Here is a 24,921-nt window from a genome sequence, read left to right as displayed (position 1 = left end):
AGAGACATGATAAACCATTTCAAATCCAGTCCTTCTTTTTAAATAGTCTTACAAATAGCTTTATCTGTTATTTACTGGAAACTGAACTAGAATGAAAAGATGGTTATTCTGGAAAAAAACTTGTGTCAAGATTCCTTAACCAGACCATCTCCTTTAGGATTTCAAATCATGGATAAAATGGTCTGACATTCCAAAAACCAAAAGAGTTCAGAGTCCAAAGAGAAAAGGCCCAAACTTGTCAGGTGTTAATGTTATATTTTTATAAAATTATTTACACTTTTCTTTTTGGTCATGGGCAAGTCCATTGGCACAAACAGCACAGCCACACATTATCCTCTTGTTTTAATAACTAACATTATATATATTTGTTTATCTTTAGTTCCCCCCCACGCAAGAAGGGTAACAAAAAAAATTGATAGATAAAATAAGCTGATGGTAACACAATGCCAAAAATAGCTTATTATGTTAAGTGCAAGGGAGAAAAGCCTTGATATAAAGCTTGATTGCAACAACATTTCAATTTACCAGTTTAAATACAAGACTTGCATTAAAATATTTTGTGAGATGTCTCTCGCTTTCTCTTTAAGATGACTTTTTTAAATCTATATACACATTCAGTTGTAACACTTGACACTAGCATTATGAAGCATTAAAAAAAGTATGATAACTTGATAAGTACACACTGCGGTATGGGTGGTTAATGTCTGTAGGCATTTCTTCCTTCAATGGTTTACAACATTTTGTTGAGTGCTAGCCTCAGTCAGGTGACCAGCCACCTGAAACAATATAATACCCCCAACATCCCTTCCCAGAATCCCACAGTCTTAGCTTAGAATGCTCACTGAATCCATATGGTGTTGCCTCTCTCCGGCCTGCGAGGCTCCACTGTTAGTTCTCCAAATGTTGAGAAAAATTGCTCCATCTCTTTTTGCAGCATGTCGTTCCTCTTCTCTGCATCTTCTTTGGCCCGTTCTGCATTGCGCATTTTGATTTCTACCATTGTAAACTTCTTCCTTTCCTGGTCCAGCTCATCATGCAGGGTCATCATTTCTGTCTCAAGGGTGAGGTTTCTCTGTTCGAAGCTGCAGAAATAGAAGTATACAGATGACAGCCCTCTCTGTATTACCCAGCCTAGATTAGAGCAACAGCTTTTAATTTACAAAGTTTAGTCCAAGTTTCTTTAAAGAGACAATGTTAAAATAACATGTTTCTTACTGGATGTTTACTGTTGAAGTGTATCCTACAAGGAATGATGGAATCTTTATCTCTTAGGTTAGTTATAATTGAAGGATACAAACCACTGGAAATGTATATGGTAGGAAACAGCTCTGCATGTGCTAGGCAATTAACTAAATAGGCCTTTTCCTTCTCCAAGGGTTGATTCTGGCCTCACACTGGTTGTACACTGGTGTAACAAGAGAGTCCAATGTATTGTCAGAACACTATGTCCCTGATCCTCTCTTTCTATTTGCAAATATTGATTCCCTGTGCTGAGCTACTGTTTGAAAAAAAAATGATAGAATCATAGGTGAGAAGGAGCCATATGGGTCATCTAATCTAACCCTCTGCCAAGATGCAGGATTTGTTGTGTCTAAACCATCTGAGACAGATGGCTATCCAGGCTCCTTTTGAAAACCTCCAGGGAAGGAGATGCCATGGCAGTATGCTCCACTATGCTATTGTTCTCACAGTTAGGAAATTTCTAAATCTGCCAAGTTGTAGTTTAAACCCATTGCCTCTTGTCCTGCACTCTGTTTCAAGAAGGGACATTTTTTCTCCATCTTTTTTTATGACAGCCTTTCAAGTATTTGAAGTTGCTATCATGTTCCCCCTAAATCACCTCTTTTCCAAACTAAACATATGCAGTTTCTTCAGTCTTTGATCATTTTTGTCGCTCACCTCTGGATTCTTCCCAGTTTCTCTACAGCCTTTCTATATGGCAATGATCAAAATTGGACAGAATACTCCAGCTGAGGCCTAACCAACGTTGAGTAAATTGGTACTATCACCTCCTGTGACTTGCATACTGTACCTCTGTTAATGCAACGCAAAATAGCAATTGCCTTTTTTTTTTTTTTTTTTGCAACAGCATCTCATTGTGGACTCATGTTGAGGTTGTAATCCACCATCACTCCCAAAGCCTTCTCAGCAGTGTTGCTGTCAAGCCAGTTATCCCCCATTCTGTATCTGTGCATTTGGTTTTCCTTCTCTCTGTGTAGCACCTTACATTTGCCCTGGTTAAATTTTCTTTTGTTGTCTAGAGCCCAGTTCTTCAATTTATCAAGATCCCTTTGAATTTTAGTTCTATCCTCCAAAGTGTTTGCAACTCCCCTGACTTCGTCGTCATCTGCAAATTTGATCAGTATGCTCTCTATTCCAATATCCAGGTCATGAATAAAGATGTTAATTAACACCAGACCCAGAACAGATCCCTGTGGAACCCCTCTTGAGAGCACCTTCCAATCTGACATCATTCCATTAATAATTACCCTTTGTTTGCAGTTGTTTAACCAATTATGTATCTACTTAATGGTAGTTCTATCAAGCCTGCATTTCTCCAGTTTATTTATGAAAATGTTGTGAGGGACTACATCAAAAGCCTTGCGAAAGTCCAGGTGTATTATGTCCACTGCATTCCCCTATCCACCAAACCAGTTACTTTGTCAAAGAAAGAAATCAAGCTGGTTTGACATGATGTGTTCTTAGTAAATCCATGCTGACTTCATTCTCCAGGCAAGGTGCCACAAGTACTCCTGTTCTTTTTACGGATACAGACTAACACGGCTGCTACTCTGAAACCTATATTACTCCAGTAGCTTCTGAAGTAGCGAAGTCAGGCTGACTGGTCTATCGTTCCCTAGCACCTCCTTTCCCCGCTTTTTAAAGATGGGCATTATGTTAGCCTTTCATCAATCTTCCAGGACCTCTCCTGTCATCCATGAGTTTGTAAATATTATTGCCAGTGGCTCCAAGATTTCTTCAGCTAATTCCTTAAGCACCCTGGGGTGAATGCAGAAGGCCGTGCTGACTTGAATCCAAATTATGATCAAATTAGTCATAAGATCTCTGATGTGTTGTTTACTTATCCTGATCTGCATCCCTTCTCCTTTATTGTCTATGATAACTTCCTTAATTGTCCAGTCACATGTTACTTTTTTGAAGCTGCAATTGATGTGGTTTGTTTTTGTTTTTTAAAAAGTTACTTACTGTATTTGAGGGTTTATGTAAAGGACCAAGCACACTAATGGTATGATCTAATACATCATAATAATAATGCATGTCAAACACTGAATGTGTTCCAGCATCATCAATATTATCAACACAGCTCAGAGAATTGTGATATACGTAGCTGAAGAACTGTTCCTCCTTTTGCTTTCTGTGCACTGTACCTTTATATTTCTAAAAGCCGGCAGTCCAATGGAATCAGTAGCCATGCTGTGTTCCAGTTCAGATACAGCTTGTTACAGAGGACACATACACACCATTCTGTCTCTTGTAAGTGGCAGAGATGGGAACAGAAGCTGCTATTCTAAGTGCTGTATCCACTATACAGCTGTACTGAGGGCATAACGACAATGCTTTATTCCACTGCATGCTGTTATGTGCCCTTATTAAGGGTAGGCATAGAGTTTGGATATAATCAGTTCATGCACCCTAGTATCTCTCTTCCTCTAAACAAAGAATTAATTTACTGTGTTGATGAAGTAGGAGAATTAATGACTGGTAAGCTGTTCTCCATCTGAAAACAACTGGAAATTTCTTTTCCTAACATGACTCAGCTTCACCTACTTGAACAGCTCTTGAACTGCGTAGGAAAGTTTCATGCAAAATAGCAATGAGGAAATGCACCTCTTGGCTGGATTTACAGATGAAGGGAAAGTCCTAACTGTTTCCACCCATTCATTTGGGAATTCTGCCTTACGCAAAAACAATTCAAGTCTGATCTTAAGTTGCATTTCGCAATGATATAAGTGCTGAAGATGAAACGACAAAGTCAATCTGGTGTGTAACTTGGTGTCAATTTGAATCTTACCAATGTGCATATACATAACCAGTAGCACTCATGATTTGAAATGTGGAAGGAGAGGCAGCAGGACTAAAGTAGATCACCAAATGTCCATCCTTAATTTACCTCTTCCCTATTGTATGCATCACCCCAGGATTGCCTAGTTGAGTTATATGATACAGTGGATGATATTCCAAACACCGGGAACAAGGTGAAGCTGACAAGAATTATGTCAATGTCATGTCACTGCTGGGGGAATCTATGAGCAGCAGAGGTAGCCACCACTGGAGCTAGTCACAGGGAGGAGGGCACAAAAGAGAATACAGAGCACTAGTAGAGTAATGGAGACATCTTCCCTTCTGGGGATACCTAGGGGTTAGACTAGCGCAGCCACCTTGCCTCATAGCAGCTGTGACACTGTGCCTGGGGGAGGGAACAGAAAGATTTCACTGTTTCTAAACTTTCAGCAGCTAGAAGAAAATGAGCATGTACAAGCTGAAGGCTGTAAAACATGGACCTCCACCCCGCCCCAAGAAAGAATACCACCCTTGCAAGGAATTCCAACACTCTCCCAATTACAGAAGCGAAGGGGTGGGGCCCTTGGGTTGCACCTGTACTTCACTGATAAATGATGCTCCATCCCCACCCTAGCTTATCAGCCTCTGACTAATCAGTGTCTCAAACTTTTTTGACATGAGCTAAAACAGTGAAGTCTCATTGGCAGGGTTACCACCCACCCTGAATATGTGGGATACTATTCATTTTCTTAGTGCAATGCTACAAGCAGGGCCGGCTCCAGGCACCAGCTTATCAAGCAGGTGCTTGGGGCGGCCACTCCAGAGTGGGGCGGCACTTTCAGCTATTCGGCGGAGGGTCCCTCACTCCTGCTCGGAGCGAAGGACCTCCCGCTGAATTGCCGCAGATCGCGATCGCGGCTTTTTTTTTTTTTTTTTTTTTTTTTTTTTAAGCTGCTTGGGGTGGCAAAACCCCTGGAGCCGGCCCTGGCTACAAGAATTCACAAAGCCCTGACTTTACTGTTGGTACTCAAGAATCATCATTTGTATGCTGCTTTTGAACAATTTGGATAAATTCATTGTTTTAGGGCGGTCTGTTGTTAAACAGTGTAATTCATTTCTGGTAATAAAGGTATGGGGGAGATTATCCAACTCACCTAAGGAAGTGAGGCACACAAGTCCTATTGAAAGTCTCCCTCCTGCCTCATTTGATTTAATTTCAGTGAAGTGAACAGGCAAACCCTGTTTGAGTACCCAGCCCAAGTAGCTGAACTGGGTGCTGGGAACGTGTGTGTGTGAGAGAGGAATCCCCTTACCTTCCCAGGCTGTGGAATGGGAGTAGAGCTGCTCTGGCCTCAGGACTGGGAGTAGTCTATGGAGCCCTTTCCTTCTGTGGCCTTCAAGAGCTTGCACTCCTGATCCTGATCCTTGCTCCTCTCTCAGTGATCTTTTGTACACAGCCATCTTGGAAGCAATCATGGCTCTGCACTTCATGTGGCACAATGGGTCTCGCCAACCCTGAAATCCTGCCCATGAAGCAGGACCTTACAGGTTCCACTGCAGCAAGGCCCTCTGTACTCACCAATGAAGGAGAAGGATTTGCGGTTCTAAATACAAAGCCACCCAAGAACTTAGAAAGCCACCATGCATAACCTTTCTCCTAATATGCTAGCATTATCATTGTTCCTCCAAAGTGCTCTCAAACAGCCTGTCTGCTGCTTTTGCCTGGTATCCATGCTGGTCTTAACATGTAGGGTAGCAAGACTCAGCTTAACTCTATACTGAGCCGGTGTCCAGGAAAAGTATGCTACGTGTTGTTTAAACATTTCCAACAGGATATTTGTACCCACTTGGATCATGAATAATTTGGAATTTTTAAAGCTAAGGAAGGTGACAAAGTAATCTTGTAAGACAGCCACATTTTTTAAATTGTACAATTACCCAAATCTTATTATACACATAGGAAAATGGGGGGGGAAATGGTTTTATGATTTGTTTGCAGCTTTTCACTTCCAGTTAGTATAGGTGTGTTAGAAATGCCACAACTATTGTTACTAAGTCACAACCAGTTAAAAAGAGCCATGTTTGCATCTGTCATTCAATGGCAGCACATTTAAATATGTTACATGAATAAAAGGAAATCATTTTATGCAAATAGAATTAACCCATGGAATGCATTGCTGCAAGATGTTATTAAATTAAATAGTTTAGTAAGATTAAAAAAGATTAAAAAAGAACACTTAATATGAATACAGATGGCATCTACAGCTACTCTAGTCAAATTAAAACATAAAGGCCACAAGTCCTCCAACTTTAGGGCATAAACTGGGATCAGAATGAAATTCTCCCCAATGGTTCAGTTTGGCACAATTGGCCCTGTTCATTGGAGAGATTTTTCACTTCCTCTGAAGCATTTAGTGCAAGCCACTGCTGAATGCAGGATATTGCATTAGACATGCCACTGTTCTGCTCCAGTATGTCAGCTACTTCCATGCAATCCTCAAAAGGGTTAGAAGTTTGATTTGGATGGGCACCCTAACAGCTGAAGTTTTCTCCAAACCTTTGTGTGAGCTCTCCACTCCTCTTGGATCAGCAAATTTAGGCTGGGGATTTTATGGAAACAACTCTTTAGTGAGATTTCTCATGCTTACTATGTTTAGGCCCTCAGTTTGAGAACAGTGATTCTCATGCTACACCAATCCTTCTATGTCTGATCTTGGCTGGGAACATGAGCCACACACAAATATGCAAATACAAAATATCACAGAAAGAAAAAGTTATGATTTTTTTTCCAATGTCAGACCAGGTTTGGTTTGAATTAGGGGGAAAAGGTTAAGGTGGGCTCTTATTTCAGCCAAGCATTTTCTCCATTTCTACTACCAATTCCTATGCTCAGATTCACTGGGGCATGGGAGCATAAGAGAATTACTCTGCCTCTCATTTTTATAATTAGCACATATGGCAGAGATTCACCATCTTACCTCTTTATCCTTGTTTCATACTCCACCTTCTGTTTTGCCATCTCCTGCTTTAAGCTGGACACTAGGCTGTGCAGAGCACTGTGGTTGCTCGTGTTGTTTGAGACGAATGTTTCACTGTTATCGCTGCTGCTGGTGGCCCGGCTGCTGCGTCCTCCCACGCTTCTTCGGTCAGTTTTACTCTCATAGTCTCCTTGGTTGGAGAGGTCTTCATGTGGTGGCCCATCTAGCACTGAGTCTTCAAAATTACCCCCATAAAAGTCTTGCTCGGGGCAGGTGGTTGTAGACGATCGACAGGAGTTGGAGTGTTCGGGCAGGGATATTTCACAAGAGGATGTGGACCAGGTGGCACTATCTACGCTCTGTTTATCATCTGAATTCACCATGGAGAACTGCTGGTGGACATTGTCATAGGTGGAGAGTCTGTTATGCTGGCCCGAATCACTCACCAATTCCTTTTGTTTACTGTCCCTCAATGTGACGTACCCATTGGGCATCCAGCTCAGGTTTCGGCTGTTCAGGGAGTTGCTGTGTGTATCTGTGCTTGAAATGCCCATTCGCACGCCTCCATTCTGCATGCTGTGTGTGCCCATTTTAGTAACTGGACCTTTCAGGGATGTTGTTCTCCTGGCCTGCAGGGTACCATTTGGTAAGGTCTGGCTTTTCTCATGGCCCTCCACAGAGCTGCTGAAGGACCCATTAGTGACTATGCCACTGCCTTTATTAAAGGCTGGGTTTTTTTTCACCATGAGAGGTGGGCTTCTTGTGACATCAGGTTTGTGAATGCTGTTCCTTGGACTGTTTGACTTGCTCCCTGGCAGCACTGTGGGAGACCCATTGTCCATGCTTCCCCTCTGGAGAGGCTCAGGTGTGTCCCAAGAACAGCTTCTCACCGCTGTCTCCTTGTTGTTATTGGTCTCTTTATTCTGGACCTGACCAATGATCATTTTCTTCTGGATCTCATTGTTGTTATTGCACACCTCCTCCCCTGTCTGAAAGTCTGTGTCCTTGGGAAATAGCTGTTCATGTTCACTTATCATCACTGACATCAGCTGCTGGACTACTGCAGTACCTGGAGGATGGCAAATGAGCCACCATTAATGAAGTACTTTCATTTGAGAAGTGAACAAACATTCTTTTAAAACAGATTTTTAAAGATTTCATAAAGATGCATCTAGTTAATACACACTTAATTTATGCATTTATCTAATAGATATGTAGTTTACCTAAGCATTTAATATTTGCTATTACAACCTGCATGCCACCTCATACTATCTCCCCTTTCTGGTTCAAATCACCACAGCACAATCGGTTCTGTATTGTCCCCTTTTCAAGGAAGAAACAAAAATATGCCTATGTCTGTGCTGGTGCACCTTCCTACCCACTCTGCGCTGGCTCTGGTGTATTGGCCAACATCTTGGGGGCAGAGTCAAGACTTTGCTCATTCCGGTTAGCAGATGCTCTCCTGCTGCGAAGAGATGGCTGATGTAGGTAGCCAGTGCAGGGGAGGAAAAGAGCTCCCTACATCTCTTATTTCAATAGTAGGGCATGCAGCAGCCAAGAATGTTTTAAAGGAGATATTATCATGGGGAACTAAAGCAAATATCCCAAGACAATATCCGCAATTGAAAACCACTGGGACCATACAGAGAGATTAAGAATAATAATAAGATGAATGATGTAATTGTAATAGGTGAGTTTAAGCTCAACATACCAAACCTCTTTAAAAACTTACTCCAAGGCTGGGAAGGCACTAGCCAGTCTAATACAAGGGGTTGAAGAAAGAAAGGGTTTCTGGCCCATTTATTTTTTAGCCTGTCAGAGCTTTGTGAGATATTTAATATAAAAACCTTTAACCACTCAGAGATGAGATTGTGACTGGCCAGTAAAATGTGCCATGCTGTCACACTATGTGGAATCTGCTGCCGGTAACATATAAATCACAGCCTTAAATCAGACAGCACCCCACTTCGCAACACATTATTATAAATGTTCCTTCTCTAGAAACCCACACACCACACGACCTCACTTTAATATGCAGAACTATCATTTGGAACTAGAATTGGGTAAATAATTATGTATCACTGCAATATATATATTTTACAGAATCCTATTAGGGAGTATTAAGAGTCTTCCAGTAATGAGGTCAGGTTGGTTATAAACACCATTTTAAAGTCCCCAGGCATGTTTCAGTGGCATGCTGTGCTCTTTTAATCAATAATTTCCCACTGGCCCATATAATTTTATACAGGTTGCATTTGAATATTTGAGCTTTTTTTCCTTTCAAATACATCTACTAAAAATTCAGTTTGCCACGGGGACTTGTAAACATTTTTTGTTCGTTTGCTTTGGAATACTGAAAATCTGCATTGCTTTGTAACAGCTTAGATTCTACCATAAGAAATGGTGGGGAAAAGTCAGCTTCCTTTCACAAACCTCTTTCTTTATTCATGCATATATTATATCTCCATACAAGTATAATTCATAGTAATTTTTGAGTAGTCAAAAGATTAGATACAAAGTGAAAGTAGAAACTGAAAATATAGACAGCAATTGAAATGAAGGTGAGTCTTTAAAGGAGGGTGTTTTTGTTTTTTTTTTAAAAAGGGTGTTGAGATATCTCTTTAGCCCCAACACTGGGTTCTTAACACCATGATCCCTCTTTGCCCTGTGAATTGGTAGCATTAGATGAGGATTGCTGTGAACAATTTTGCCATTGTATTAGAGGATAAAGGGCGGAAGAAGGTGACATCATACTAAACTATAAGTCTGTGGGCGGAAATTCTCAGAGACAGCAGAAAAACATAAAACAAAACAAAACCCCAAAGAAAAATTCCATTCTTGCCTTTTGGAGAGGCATTTTCTGCGGGCCTTTGTATTTTCCTGCTGGTTTCTGAGAAACAAATTTGCAATTTCCAGTTGGAAAAAATAAGCAGTTCCACCATAAAAAAAAGACAAAAGTCCTTCGAGGAGATTCAAGACTTTGCTCATGCTGACTTTTTTTTGCCATGTTCATAGTAAAATGCTATCAGTAAAATGCAGCAGCCTGTTTGGCATAGCAGTTACTTTAAGTTGCTGTAGTGGAAGAAAAGTTGTGTCTACACACAAACAGGCAAAAGTAATTTTGTGACATCAGACTACCAAAAATGTACTGCTAATGAATCTACAGAAGTTCCTTCTTCCTGTTTTAAAGTTGTTTACAATTTTCCTTTAACTCACCCTCCATGATGGTGAGAGGATCTTCCACTTTTGGGCGTAGGATGTTGGGACCAAATACAGTAGCCAGGTTTTGCACACTCATTTTGTTTACACCCGCATAGGACTGGACTTCATCCAGGAATCTGTGAAATATAGGGGGGGAGGGGTGAAGTGAGCATCAAGATCACAAAAGGCAAAGGTGGATGATGATCTCTTACTGTACTTCTTGTATGGAATTTCCTAGTTGCTTTTGTTTAAAGGTCACCACTCTGAAGCACTATTGTAGGCTTGGAAAAATAGGGCAGTAGTTGGGTTCTGAGGCACGTCAGAGGGGGAGGCACGTCAGAGGGGAAGGCTCTGAGTTACTACAGAGAATTCTTTCCCAAGTATCTGCCTGGTGGGTCTTGCCCACATGCTCAGGGTCTAGCTGATGACCATATTTGGGGTCGGGAAGGAATTTTCCCCGCAGGACAGATTGACTGAGACCCTGAGTGGTTTTTGCCTTCTCCTGCAGCATGGGGCACGGGTCACTTGCAGGTTTTAACAGTGAATTCTGTGCAACTTGAAGTCTTTAAACCATGATTTGAGGACTTCAGTAACTCAGCCACAGGTTAGGAGTCTATTTCAGGAGTGGGTGAGGTTCTGTGGACTGCAATGTGGAGGAGGTCAGACTAGATGATCACAATGGTCCCTTCTAAGCTTAACGTCTATGAGAGCGCCTTTTTTCTGCCTGCTTGGGATCAGCTCCTTGACACCCCTGGATACTGGCAACACAAGCACTCCCCTCCAGCCATCACTCTCTCTTTACAGGTTAGCGATAGGCATACACTAACCCCTGAGTCCTCCAAGCAACCACCGGCAGTATCTAGCCCCTGCTCCACTAGATACTCACTGAATCACCAGGCCCACTGTTTCCAAAGGAACAGTATATTCAAGCTTACTAGTTCGCCTTAAAACACAGCTCCACTTAACACACAGCACTCAGGTATGTTTACAGAGAAAGCAAGTATAAGTTTATTTAACAAAGAACAGATATTCCTATGATAGTAAGCAAAATACTGGAAAAATGCATTATATATAAAAGAAAATCATAACATGCTTTCTATGGCCTTAACTTAACGAACAAAATTTCCTCCTGTCTAAATAAAGTTTTATCTCATCCAAAGTTCTTCCCAGCATTTTCAGCCAAGTCTGGCTGGGATCCTTTTTTCATGAAGCAAACCCTCTGTGAGTTTATTTCCTCGATGAAGGATGCCACGGGGTCTTTTTTCACCTAAGATATACCAGACCAGACCTTTGATCTTGACTGAAAGGAGTGTGTCTCCCTTCATCTCCAGCTGTTTACCTCTTCCTGTTAATTTTCTTTTAAGTCCCTGCAAGCTCTTCATTAACATATGACTTAATATGCTAACAGACTGCTGTTGTAAGACATACACTATACAAAGGTTAGCTTGGGATAGCAGTGTCTCTCACCTCCTGTCTAGAGAACTGTCTCAAGGCATGCTACCAATTTGTGACCTGCCTTTAACCACAAGCACATTTTCCTATCTATCCACACACACCTCTTCTGACATGTTATGCACACACACACATATCACAATGATTATGCCAGTGTGAGACAGGCTTTCATTAGAGTCCATACATGTCATTCTTTGGCAGACTAGTACACAGATACCAGGCCCAGGGGATTCCCCCCCCATCCCTTATGTATTCCTGTACCCTCTGCCAGTTGATTCAAAGGGGTCCCTGGGTTTATTTTCTAACGTACCCAAGTTTTCTAGAGCATAATGCTCCTTAGAGCTAGCCCAGCTGAGCTCCTATCCAGTGTATCTTGTAAGTTTTCCAGGGAAGGAAGCTTTGGCATATCTTACTGTAACAAGGCATACAGGCCCTTTAACCAGGGCAGCACTGTCTTGTTACTTTTTAGCCCCAAGTCCAGGCTATTTTGGGGGTTGTCATTTCTAGAACAATTGTGGGGGAAAACATTCAGAAAACCTGCTCTAGTAGTTAGGCCTCCCATTCTCCACAGCATACTGGCTGCTACCTCAAGTGAATTGAAAATCGGAAATTATTTCTCTCTTATCCTCCTCATGCAATCCCGATATTTTCTGATAATGTTTTAAAGCTCTTCATATATCTTAACTGATAAATACATTCTTGATATAACGTTCAGTGTCTTACCAAAATCCATAGATACTGCGATGCTGGCAGCTCAGGTGCCAGCTCACGCAAAGATCCCCCTGTCTGAACTGGACACTAGCAGATACATAGCCGGAATCTATCTGTCTGACTTGTGGGTTAATATTGATAAAATAGGTATTAGAAATGTTAAGACTCTATTGAATGCTTGTGAGTTACTGCATGCATGAATCTTACTTGTAATATCGGTGTTCCATATTGTAACGTAATATTTGAGTGGGTGTATTATGAGCCTCTGTGACTGTATAAATCGCCATGCAGGAGAGGGACATTAATTAGTATGAAGAGCTGCTCTTCTACAGAAATTGTTATGCATTTCTCAAAAGAGGAGACACATCATTACCAGATGGGTTAGGGTTGGACCTTACAACTGGAAACTCCCACATCTGGATTGAGAAACCATCAATAAAAGAACTAAAGACTCTTATTGCTCTGCTCTGCTCACCTCCCTGTGGAGATGTGTCATGCAAGGGGACTCTTCCCATCAGCTGAGTTTGCAGCTCAGAGCACATGGCAGGAGGAGGATAAAGACCCCAAACCAAAGGAACTAAGAATCTCTATGCTGCTTGGACTCTGGGGGAGGGGAACCAAGTTGTTTCTGTGCATAAGCAAGAGATCCCCAGTGGTTAGCCCTAAAAGACAAATTAGAGCTTGCTGATTATAGAAGCCTATATTACCTTTTGAACTAAGACAGTAACTCATTCATATGTCTACATTTGCTTGCTTTAACCTTGCAAATAACTCTGTATTTTCCTTTTCCTATTTAATAAATCATCATATAATTAACTATCGGATTGGTTATAAGTACACCTCTACCCAGATAGAACGCTGTCCTCGGGAGCCAAAAAATCTTACTGCGTTATAGGTGAAACCGCGTTATATCGAACTTGCTTTGATCTGCCGGAGTGCGCAGCCCCGCCCCCCCCGGAGCACTGCTTTACCGTGTTATATCTGAATTCATGTTATATCGGGTCGCGTTTTATCGGGGTAGAGGTGTATAGTCTTTGGTGTGAGACCTAAAGCACAACTGATCTGGGGTAAGTGACTGGTCTTTTGGAATTAGGAGTAACCTGAATATTGCTGTGATTCTTGGTGTTATGGGCCATCTATCCAGCAGATATGTTCACCTGGGTGGCAAGAGAAACCTGAATACCCGAAAGGACAGTCTGTGACTCCGTGTTAAGGCTGTTGAAGTGCCTGAGGAGTTTGCACTTGGTTGGTGAAATCTAAGTTAGGAATTTACAACCAATTTGGGGTTTGTGCCCTCATGTTTAAGAGTCTGTCCTGAGGTTAGTACTCACGATCTTGCATCACCATTGGGAGCTTCACAGATATTAGCATGCAGCAAACTACATCAAAACATTACCTGTTACAAGGCTGTGTTTTATCTCACACACACCACCTCTCCCAGAAGCCCTTACGCTTCTGGTGTTTTGACCTTTTTAACCCAGGACTCCCATAAGCTGTCTGAATCATCAAGGCCAACAGGAGCTGCTCTCCAGGTAAGTCATCTGCAAATATAGCCTTGCTTTTCCTTACAGAAGTAGATAGGTGGTGATATTCCTTTATCCAGCTACATTTCCTTGCCTTTCATGCTGGGTCTGGACTGTTCATTAATCCCTCTCACAGCTGTACAACTTTAATTAGTAAGGTAGTAATTAGTAATACAATAAACAAACTTGTGATTGTGTTAGGTTAAACGTACCAGTACTCTGAATCTCTTTGTTAAACTTCTCCTGAGATATATTCATCCAGACAGACAGCAGTGTCTACTAGGGCACTGAGATAAATATCTGTTTGATAATCTTTCAGAGCACTTACCTACAGATATATTTCAGTAGATTGTAATTGACAGGTGGCAGACTCTTTACTTGTTTCATTAATTCCTTCACCCCCTGGGTAAACAAACAAACAAAAAATCAATAACAACAACACTGTTGAGATTTTGGTATGAAATAAATAGAAGATACTTATGGAAATGGAGTAAGACAACTATTTTCTTAATAATATCCAGATAAACTATGATCACTAGCCTGTAGTATCCATTTCATTTGGACAAAGCAACAATTTGGCTGTCTCACAAGGTCTGCACTAGCATTAGACAAGCAGAAGATTCTTTCAGTCTGTCCTCTCACTAGGATTTAGAAGAGCTGAACGACGTGAACTTGGTTTCTGGCCCACTGGAAATAGCCTCTGGCTAAGCTCCTGCCACCAGTGCATTTGGATGCTGTTTTAATTCAGCCTTTGGTGCTTTGCCAGCCACTGTAGGGTGGTTGATTTCAGTGGGTCAGCAAAACAAGTGCAACTCAGGATGGGATCATCATGATACTGCAAATGTTTGCTGGGCAAATGCTAGAAAAGGAAATAAGACAAACAGCTATCTAGATAAACAGTGACATCGTTTGTAACTCATGCTGTGGGAGAGTCCAACACAGAAGACTGAAAAACGAGTCAAACAATCTAACAATCAGATTGCTAAGTCAGCATTACAACAGGATAAAAAATGGCTTATTGTTTCTAGCATTGGTCACTCACATTGCTTGCTTTAATCTCACAAATAACTCTGTATTTTCCTTTTCCTATTTAATAAATCATCATATAGTTTACTATAGGATTGGTTATAAGTATAGTCTTTGGTGTGAGACCTAAAGCGCAACTGAACTGGGGTAAGTGACTGGTGAGTAACTCCATATAGATATCACATGGCAAGAACTGGTCTACATTCACACAGTCACTGAAGTCTTGTTTTCAAATACATTTATAAAATGTTTCATGTGATGTTTTCAGAGAAACTGTACAAACATAGCTACTATAAAATGGACACTATACAAAAGTAAACAGCAGTGCTTATGCCAACCTCTAGGAGCCCCTGCCGTAAATTACACAAAAAATAACATGGAACAGCCAGCAGAACACACAGCTCCCCCCAAACCCTTCTAGACCTAATACAAAATGCTCCCCCACACATCTAACTCCCATTTGATCCTTATTAATTTAGTGGATAGGAGATGGAAAGAATCAATTCTGGCTGGTGACTCAGAACAGGGAGGATGTCAACTACTTTGTAGGAGGGATTAAAAATGTAGTATGGTTTTGGAAAATTAGAGGGATGGGCTGAAATTAATAGAACAAAACTATTAATGATCACTCTGAAGAAAAAGACTAAGAGATAGCAGCATATACTAGCTGCCAACAAGTACATAGAGGGGTGTAAAAAGGAGGTTTCAACAGATCAAGATGTATTGGCCTTAAATTACTGTAGGGAAAACGTAATAGGTCATATCCTTCATTCTGTTACACAAGTTTCACACCAGTAGAACAGAGTTGGAAATCTGTCTCTATATCTTTAAGAATCATTAGACAATGGGGCATGTTTCCAAGATAAATGCTAGAGTAACTGATGTCAGAGTTAATCAAGACCAACTTGCTAAATATCTCTGAGTGATGCTTTAATGACAATGGGCCCATTGCAAAATTTTCAGAGCCTAAACCCCATTGACTCTGATTTTTGACAATTTTATCCCCAGTTAATTCCCACTTAAGTCAATAGTTTTCTGTTGACTTAAACAGGAATTGGGTAGGACTAATAAGAGCAGTCCTGCTATAATGGAGGATGATAGCCTAGATGACCCAAAAGAAGTCTCTTTCATACAAGATGGAACTCTTCTAACCCAATGCACATCGTTTCCAACCATAATTCAATGGTATGCAGTTTATATAGGTAGAGAAGTGTTTCTGTTATTCTCATATGCCTATTTAGATTGCTATATGAACCAAGATTTCATTTAAAGATAACCTACAAAGAAAGCCATTCACAGAGAGTAGTTATCAGTGGTTCATAGTTGAACTGGAAAGGCATATCAAGTGGAGTCCCACAGGGATTGGTCCTGGGTTCGGTTCCGTTCAAGATCATCATCAATGATTTGGATAACAGCATAGAGAGTACACTTATAAAGTTTGCAGAAAGTTTGCACAACCAAGCTGAAAGGGGTTGAAAGTGCTTTGAAGGATAGAATTAAAATTCAAAATGATCTGGACAAACTGGAGAAGTGGTCTGAAGTAAACAGGTTGAAAATTCAATAAGGACAAATGCAAAGAACTCCACTGAGGAAGGAATAATCAATTGCACACATACAAAATGGGAAAATTACTGCCCAAAAACGAGTACTGCAAAAAGGGATTTGGGGAGTTATAGTGGATTACAAACTAAATGAGTCAACAATGCTGATACTGTTGCAAAAAAAAAAAAAGGCAAACATCATTCTGGAATGTACTAGCAGGAGTGTTGTAAGCAAGACAAGAGAAGTAATTCTTCCACTCTACTGTGTGCTGATTAGGCCTCAACTGGAGTATTCTGTCTAGGTCTGGGCACCACATTCCAGGAAAGATGTGGAAAAATTGGAGAAAATCCAGAAGAGAGCAACAAAAATGATTAGAGGTCTAGAAAACATGACCAATAAGGAAAGATTGGGGGGGGGGGGAGGAGAATGATTTGTTTACTCTGGAGAAGGGAAGATGTGTACGGGGGGGGGGGGGAGAGAAGAGAGTTTTCAAGTACATAAAAAGTTGTTACAAGGAGGATGGTGAAAAACAGTTCTCATTAACCTCCAGGGATAAGCCAAGCAGCAATGGGCTTAAATTGTAGCTAGGGCAGTTTAGGTTGGACATCAGAAAAAAATTCCTAATTGTCAGGGTAGTTAAACACTGGAACATATTGCCTAGGGAGGTTGTGGAATCTCTGTCATTGGAGGTTTTTAAGAACAGGTTAGACAAACAACTGTCAGGAATTGCCTAGTTATTATGTAGTCCTTCCTTTAGTGCAGGGGACTAGATGACTTCTCAGGGTCCCTTCCAGTCCTACACCTCTACATCATTAGAAAGACATCCTGATATGGTTCAAAGATGTGCATCTAGCAAAGAGTGAAAGCTGATGCAAAAACTAGAGAACCTGCCCCTGCGCCAAAACCAAAGCAGATTACAAAACACCACTATCTACACAAATCACAATCAAAGCACAACACTCACCGTTTCCTCTTCCTTGCTGAGCAATTTGGCGCAGGAAAGAAAATCCTCATATTTTGCATAGGGGATAACCGGTTCTGGGAGTTCTCTTAGATACAGTTTGAGAAGCGATGCCACCGTGTGCACATCCGTACTGCTGTGGGGATGGAATGCAAACGATTACTGCTGGGGATTTGGGAAATGCTATACACAGCTGATGGTCTCTAGTCTACTGCTGAACTTTTTCAATACCGAATCATCAGTGTGTTAGCCTTACTTATAGCTCCAGTAGCTGGTTTTAGCTTCTTTGTACTGCAGAGGATTTGTAAAAATACCTGTCAGAAAGGCTCTCATAATTCTGATGATGATTTATTATTATTAAACAATTATTTATCCCACAAAATAAACACTGCAATATTCACAACATTGGTGCTGGGAAGATCATGCCTTTCATATAGGTTACAAACATCCCACATGAGGAATGCAAAATACCACCTACCCAACTGACAGATTTAATTTGTACTTGACCAGAAATTAGGCAAAATATTTCAATACAAGGGATTATATTTTCATAACAATCAACAATTTGGCTCAGATTCTTAACACCTGCCTCTAACATAGCTTAGTTCCACAATATCTGGGCCTGCATGGTCTCAATTTTATATCAACATGTTCTGCCAAACCAATTTATTCCACACGTTTAATGAAAGCTCCCTCTTATCTCAATTGTAGTTAAATCCCCAGGTGTGCATCACTTTCCCAGTAGTCCCCCTGAATAATTAGTACTGTGCATTTTAATAGCACCTTTCAACAGAGGATCTTGACGTGTTTTGCATACACTAATGATTTAAGCCCTCCTCACCCCTGTGAACTGGTATTATCTCCATTTTCTGACAGCTAAACTGAGGCAGAGAGAGAAAGTGAATCGAGATCACAGAGTGACTCAGCACATTGTCAAGAATAGCTTCCCAGGGCTCAATTCAGAAGTGTGTCTAAGAGTTAGTGTAACACACACATTCTAAAATCCCTCTTATACAAACTTAGATTCATTTAGACTTAAATGCACACGTACTTAGTTACAACCCCCTTATGCATCACCTCAGAAGTTAGCCCACTGTGACTACTGGAGTTTAAGCAGGTCTAAGCTGGTGTACAACACACACCAAGAGACAGAAGAGTAACAAGAAAATCAACAGGAAGGCATTCTACAGTAGGACATTCCCTACTTAATCTTACACATTCTCATACCTTTTTATGGCTCTCTGGTGTATAAAGTTGTATCAATGAAGGATATGTCTATACTGCAGTTGGAGGTGTGACTGCAGCACATGTGGACATTCCCAAGCTAGCTTGGATCTAGATAGTGTGAGTACCAATTCAGTGAAGCAGTGGCTGCATGGGTTGGCTGCTCCAGTACATAGCCAGAGTCCCAGGCTGCCACAGCTTAACTGCCATTTTTACTAGAGCTAGCTTGGGTATATGTCTACACATGCTGAAGTCAGACACAACATCTGACTGCAAACATACCCTTAGACTCATTTATGCATCAGTAACTGGGTGTAAATAGATCAAAGGGACTCTAGCTGATTATAAGCACGTCTAACTTACATCAGTTTTGACATCAGCTCTGTATTCACCCCACCAGACCTCCTTTTGAACCCTCATTTATCAAAATGTTTTAAATGGCATCAGTGTTTCAGCTAAAGTGGGTTGTACTAGAATCTGAAATTCTCCTCAACCACTATTAGGCTTATGAAAGACTTGGGAATCTGATTCCAAATTATCCCCACGTCATTCAGGATAGAAAGAAAACTGCAGAAATTTTCTACAATTTCTATCACACAGACCAGGTTCAGTATATACTGCCCCTTTTCATTTAGATGAGTTCATGTTTTATGTGAAAATAATATAATATTAAAATTAACAATATCATAAAGAGAACAATTATAGTATGATGCTGTCACAGTTCAAGGCAACTGCACCTCTATTCCCCCTCTGTAGCGGACTCCTCAGCCATCACCTCTCTTGGTAGAAATCCATGTCTCTCTCCCTTCTGATTTTTTTTTTCCAGGCTGTACAGTTTTCTGCCTACACTGGAATTCCCCCAGCAAGCCAGACTGTCTAAGCAGGCCAGTAGCTATGCTTTGCTTTCTCTTTGAAGGCTATGAACGATATATTTGCCGGAAGTTATGATTTATCACACAGCTCTTTATAAGCAAGCATATTTGTTCTTAAGGTGAAAACGTTACAGAAAAACATATTTAAAACAATAAAAGTGCCTATGTGGCACGATGATAAGCACGTAGATCATCCCAACGCCATCTAGGGCTCTGAGAGGGGTCAATCCTTCAAACCCCACAGAGGGGCTTTTCTGTGGTTTAAAGTTCATAACAGCCTTAGCTCAGAACTCGTACACCCATGAACAGTTCAATCTTTCCTTTATACAGTTTGGGCCTTCGATCTTGGCCTCACATAACAGGTGATCAGCGGACAAAGGCCCACTCCTCAGACTGTAACTTCAAAAGGCTGGGTTTTTGCATAACCAGAGACAGGGAATTAGCATTGACCTCCCCCTCGATATTTCCCAGGAAATTGACTTCACACATATTGTCCCAAAAGACTATTCTTGTCTGCCACATTGTTTAATATAGTCTTTTGACCATCCAGGCCCATAATAATACATAACCTTTGCATTTAATACAATGGAATCCAAAGGCACTTAAATTTAACAGCAAGATTTTTCAAGGATATTGTTGATCTGTCACAGATGCACTTACACTTTGCTAGAGGCAGTTAAATCTGTGGCTTTGGAAGGTCCTCTGTTAAACTAGCAACAGCTTTTACTTAGCTATATCTTAAGAGGGACACTTGGAACAACCCTAGGTTCACTGAGATTATGTACCTATAAGAGATATAACATGGGGGGGGCCATTCAGCTGTCTCCACATTTGTGGGCCCCAGCCTTCATGTACCTACACAACCACACCTCTACCAAGGCCATAAAGGTGGCAGGGGCTATACAGTTTGAATAATTTTTAATGTTCCTTTTGTGGGAAATTTTGACATTTCAAAATTAATTTCCATTCAGAATTAGAACCAGAAGTTGAAACACTGAAATTTTTCACAAAATGAAAAATTCCAAAAATGTTTGAACCGGAAATGTCAAAATGAAATTATTCAACATCTGAAAATGATTTTTTGTTTCATACTGCATTTTGGAGACTAAAATAGTCATTTCACAACATTGATTCCAAACACCTTTTAATTTAAGTTTACCTGTTTGGAAAATCAGAACTGTCAGAATCAACATTTTCCAAGTGAAAAATGTTGATGTCTACAAAACCACATGTTCCAACAGGAAAATTTTTTGACCAGGTCTAGCCAAAACTCTGAATCAGCACTCCTTTGGGCTTCTGCAGTAGGGTCAGATTCAAACTCCTGAACTTGTCCCAACTATTGGTTTTAGTTCTTGTTTGGATCCAACGCCAGGAAGATTATTTTCTTTCATTTCTGCATTTGGATGTGTCTGAAACACATGAGAACAGCTTTACACATGAGATTTCGGTCCACGATGATGAACCTCACAGATATTGACAAGTTTCCGCCATACTGGTCCAAAATATTGAGTTACTTGTGTACTATCATATGAGTCTATTTTTGATTTGGACTCGTACTCAGATTCCTAAACCTCTGCCTACATGCAATGCAGATCAGATATGAACAGCAGCTACTCCTCACATCTCTGTTTACCAACCCAATACAGACAGTACAATTCAGGTGCCCATGCTTCATGCCCTGAAGCTCCAGACTCAGAGCAGTGCAGTTTTTCCTCTCTTTTTTAAAATGAATGCATAGTATACTCAAGGAGTTGTCACTGGTTGGCCTCATAATAGAAGTAACCCTTAGCGAGGGAATTAAAAAAGTTTTACAAGCTAGCTTGTATGCAACGTACACAAGAAGCAAATTGGTAGGAGATGATTTCTGTTTGCCTATTGCACCAAGCCAAGGAGGAACAGGGAAACCTAATTAGGGAACAGAGCTCCGCTGACAGCCCTATTATTGGAGCTGTCAGTTGTCTGGTGAAAGGCAGCAGACACCCTGAACTGATTGCGTAAGTAGCCCCTCACTGGATTGAGCCTCAAGACCAAAAGCTGTCAGCTTGTCATCTCTCCTAAATACCTTTTATTAAACAAGGACACCCCACAGGTGTGGTTCGGGAATTGAAACACAGTCTGAAAGAGCCTATATGGCATCCAAAACTGACAAACCTTCCAGAAATGAAATAAGATCTAAGACAAACAGACAAATTACAAACAAACAACAAAAGAATTAGCAAGAGCTGGCAGTGGGGTGGTCACCAGGTGAGAAGGTTAAACAATGCACTGCACAGCTTTCGCTTCCTGACACTGCCAGTACTGTGGAAAAAGCTTGCAGTATTTTAGAAAGATTTGTACAGTTCTTGATATGAAGCAAAGTACTTTTCCTTGAAGGCAAAGTACCTGGAAAGACAGGAGGAATAAAGAAAAAAAAATGCTACCCGTGCCCAGAGTTGTCCACATGGAGAGGTTTGTAATACACTGATATCAGTGAGCCAATGAAAACAATAAAATAAGGCTTGTATTTCCAAGGTAAATGACACAAGGCTATTTAAACACATTAGTTTGGTTTTATCTCATTTCATTTTATTAAAACTCCAATATACTACTTGCTTATTGATGCTAGATATAGGTCTCTAAGAATGGAACTTTCTGGATTGGGGTTTGAAACCTACATTTGAACCATGCAGTTTCTGCCTAATTCTAGACTGAGGTAATGCGTATCTCAATGTGCTTCTAGGAGCATGGTATGTGCCAACTCCTGTGGCATTATGAGTGTACCAACGCTAGATGGTGCAATTGCTAAGAAAGATTATCCTACATTTTGAAAATGTACAAATGCAAAGCATTTCTTTCAGCTGTGCTGGAGCAATGCCTGAATGCTATATTGAAATCCTCAGCGTATCCATAACTATAACACTTAACAAGTTACCATATATAGTTTAATAACTATATATTTGTGAGACTGTTTAAAACAAACTCTTTTCTTATATTCAGCAACAACACTAAACTTTCTATTTTTTTTGGCAAAATACTAATAGATCTGAAAAAATATGTAGAAAAATGGGTTTAAAAGTGAGAGTATTGTATAATCTGAAGAGTATTTACATCTTGAAATCTAGTACTATTTTTTCTTCCTTTTATTTTAAAAGTAGAGATGAGCCTGGACTGCAAAATTCAGATCCAGATTTTAAACTCTGCATAGTTTGAGGTGTTCCAGTCCAAGATTGTGGTTCTACTGATTTCAGAGCCAGAAGACAACTGTGTAGATGTGGCACAATATTCCAAGCAGTCCCACATTTCAGGAATGTTCACCTCTGCTTCTTAGTTTTCTTGCACTGTAGTTTCCACACCATTGAGATCTGCATTCCATTTAGCCAATTATCTTTATATAGCTATGTGGTTGCTCATAATGCCCGCATCACCTTAGTATCAAAGCACCTAACAATCACTGATAAACTTTATCTTCACAACAGCCCTATGAAATGGGGAAGGGCTATCTCCATTTTTCAGAGAGGGAACTGAGGCACACAATTAAGTGACTTGCCTAAGATCACACAGGAAGTCTGTAGCTGAGCTGGGAACAGATCTCTTGCTAAAAAAATCTTCTAATTCACTCACAAGTTATTGTTCCTCACACAAGCGTTGTGGGGTGAAACGTTGTGGCCTGTTATGCAGGAAGTCAAACCAGGTTATCATAATGTTCCCTTCTGGCATTAAAAATCTATGATTGCATGAACCTAGGTGAGTGCCCTAACCATCAGGCTATAGAGTATTCTGGGATGGGTGGGCGTGTCTCAGTCTCTCCTGTTGAAGTTGTTCCACTTTGTATAAATAATTAAATATTTATTGGAGCAGGGACTGGAACCCTGGTGTCCCTCCTGCTCCCACGTGGGTGCCCTAAGTACCAAATTATAGAGTAATTCTCTCTCTCTCTCTGGATCAGTGACTATTCAAGTCTTATATATGAAGTAGGACAGCTTTGACAGGAGAGATTGGGAGCTGATCACCTGAGCTGGTGGCTCACATAAGCCACTGACACCTGTACACCCCGGGGAGAAGTGCATTACCACAGTCAATTTAAATCCCCTATAGCCACAGTATATTGAGAGCTAGCTCATTGGGCTGACTAGCACACAATTCAATTTTACAGTACAAGTTCTGTGGAATTTCTAATTTCTTTGCCTCTCAGAGTAATCACTGTTTCCCCAAAACACGTACCTGTATGCCCACTAGTGGACACACAAGTGCACACACGTGCATACACATATGTTAATTCTGATTATTTTACTGTTAACATGTATATTCATTGCCAAAAGTTTGCTTCCACCCATCTCAATATAAAGGCATTATTTGTGCAAACACACCAGATCCCTTTCTTGCAATTAGACCATACAGATTTAATGTTCTTTTTATCCGAAGTCTGTGTCATTAGCATCCCTGATGGTGGTGCTGTTTTGACAGCATTTTTCTTTGTGTTATCACAGACATTGTGGAAATGGTTGTCAGACCAATTACACAGCCTGGGGATTCTCACCCTCTCCTCCATAAACAATAATTTATTGAAGCACGGCAAGTCACCATAAACACATGCATAACCCTCACACTCGCAGACAAACACACAGTGCCTTTATGGAGCTTGAGTCATCACTTCAGAAAGCAAAGTCAACAAGCTGCTAACAAACTTCCAGTGGGGAAAAATAACAGAGCGAGGTCACATCAGAGAAAAATTAGTATGATGTCCAGGGACTCTATGGACAAGGATAACAGTGTGCAAAAGTACAAATAGTAAGGAGCTGTGAAATATATGGGAGGAGGTAAAAACACAATGTAAAGAAGGAGAGTAAAAGAGAGATGAGCGTTCAGAGATATGAAGAGGTAAGAAAGATTGTTGTGTGTGTGGCGGGTGCATACAGGCAGATTCTCATACATAGCAAAGTAAAATAACTTCATCAGACTATTGGAGTTTGAATTAGACTGATCGGTTTTTATAGGAATTTTGCAGGGCTCGTAAAAATATATAAAATCCAAGCAAGTAAAATAATCATTATTATTTGTTAGGCTGGAAGGTCACAAATCTTACAAACCCTGAGCAGTGACATCTTTAAAATGAATTTTTCTCAAAGCTTTGATGTGATAACAGAAGTCATCCTTTTTTTGTAAAACTGCATTCATGGACATCTGAGAAGTCATTTATCATCTACATGTGAAATACACAATTCCCACATTCTTAAAAGATCATAGTTTCACAGTAACAAGTATCAAATCCCCATTTGTAAAAGTTAAGGAGCAATTATGTTTCATAATCCACTTGATTCAGGAACTCAAATGAAGAGACTTTAAACATTCTTTTGCTGTCCGACAATTAAAGCGTACACTCCTCCAGCTAGACACCAATTAGCCTGATTTACTGATCTGAGCATTTGAGT

General features: G+C 40.6%; 1 protein-coding gene across 15 annotated transcripts in view; it reads right to left on the bottom strand.

The window, feature by feature from the left end:
* Positions 1–257: 257 nt before the first annotated feature.
* ARHGAP24 (Rho GTPase activating protein 24) overlaps positions 258–24,921 on the bottom strand; it is a 431,989-nt gene continuing 407,325 nt past the window's right edge. For 7 of the 15 annotated variants that reach the window (XM_039539650.1, XM_039539651.1, XM_039539652.1 and 4 more), the window contains 5 exons: positions 17,421–17,553; positions 14,217–14,290; positions 10,218–10,339; positions 7,002–8,070; positions 258–1,082 (listed from right to left, as the gene is read on the bottom strand). In XM_039539650.1, coding sequence (XP_039395584.1) covers positions 839–1,082; positions 7,002–8,070; positions 10,218–10,339; positions 14,217–14,290; positions 17,421–17,553 — 1,642 coding nt within the window. In that variant the 3' untranslated portion in view covers positions 258–838. The remainder of the gene's footprint in view (positions 1,083–7,001; positions 8,071–10,217; positions 10,340–14,216; positions 14,291–17,420; positions 17,554–24,921) is intronic. The other 8 variants (XM_039539660.1, XM_039539655.1, XM_039539661.1 and 5 more) reach the window with 2 other exon arrangements.

This window comes from Mauremys reevesii, linkage group 5, assembly GCF_016161935.1.
Source record: "Mauremys reevesii isolate NIE-2019 linkage group 5, ASM1616193v1, whole genome shotgun sequence".
Lineage (NCBI taxonomy): Eukaryota > Metazoa > Chordata > Testudines > Geoemydidae > Mauremys > Mauremys reevesii.
Note: the sequence above shows the minus strand (reverse complement) of the source record. Positions and strands in the feature narration are given on the sequence as shown.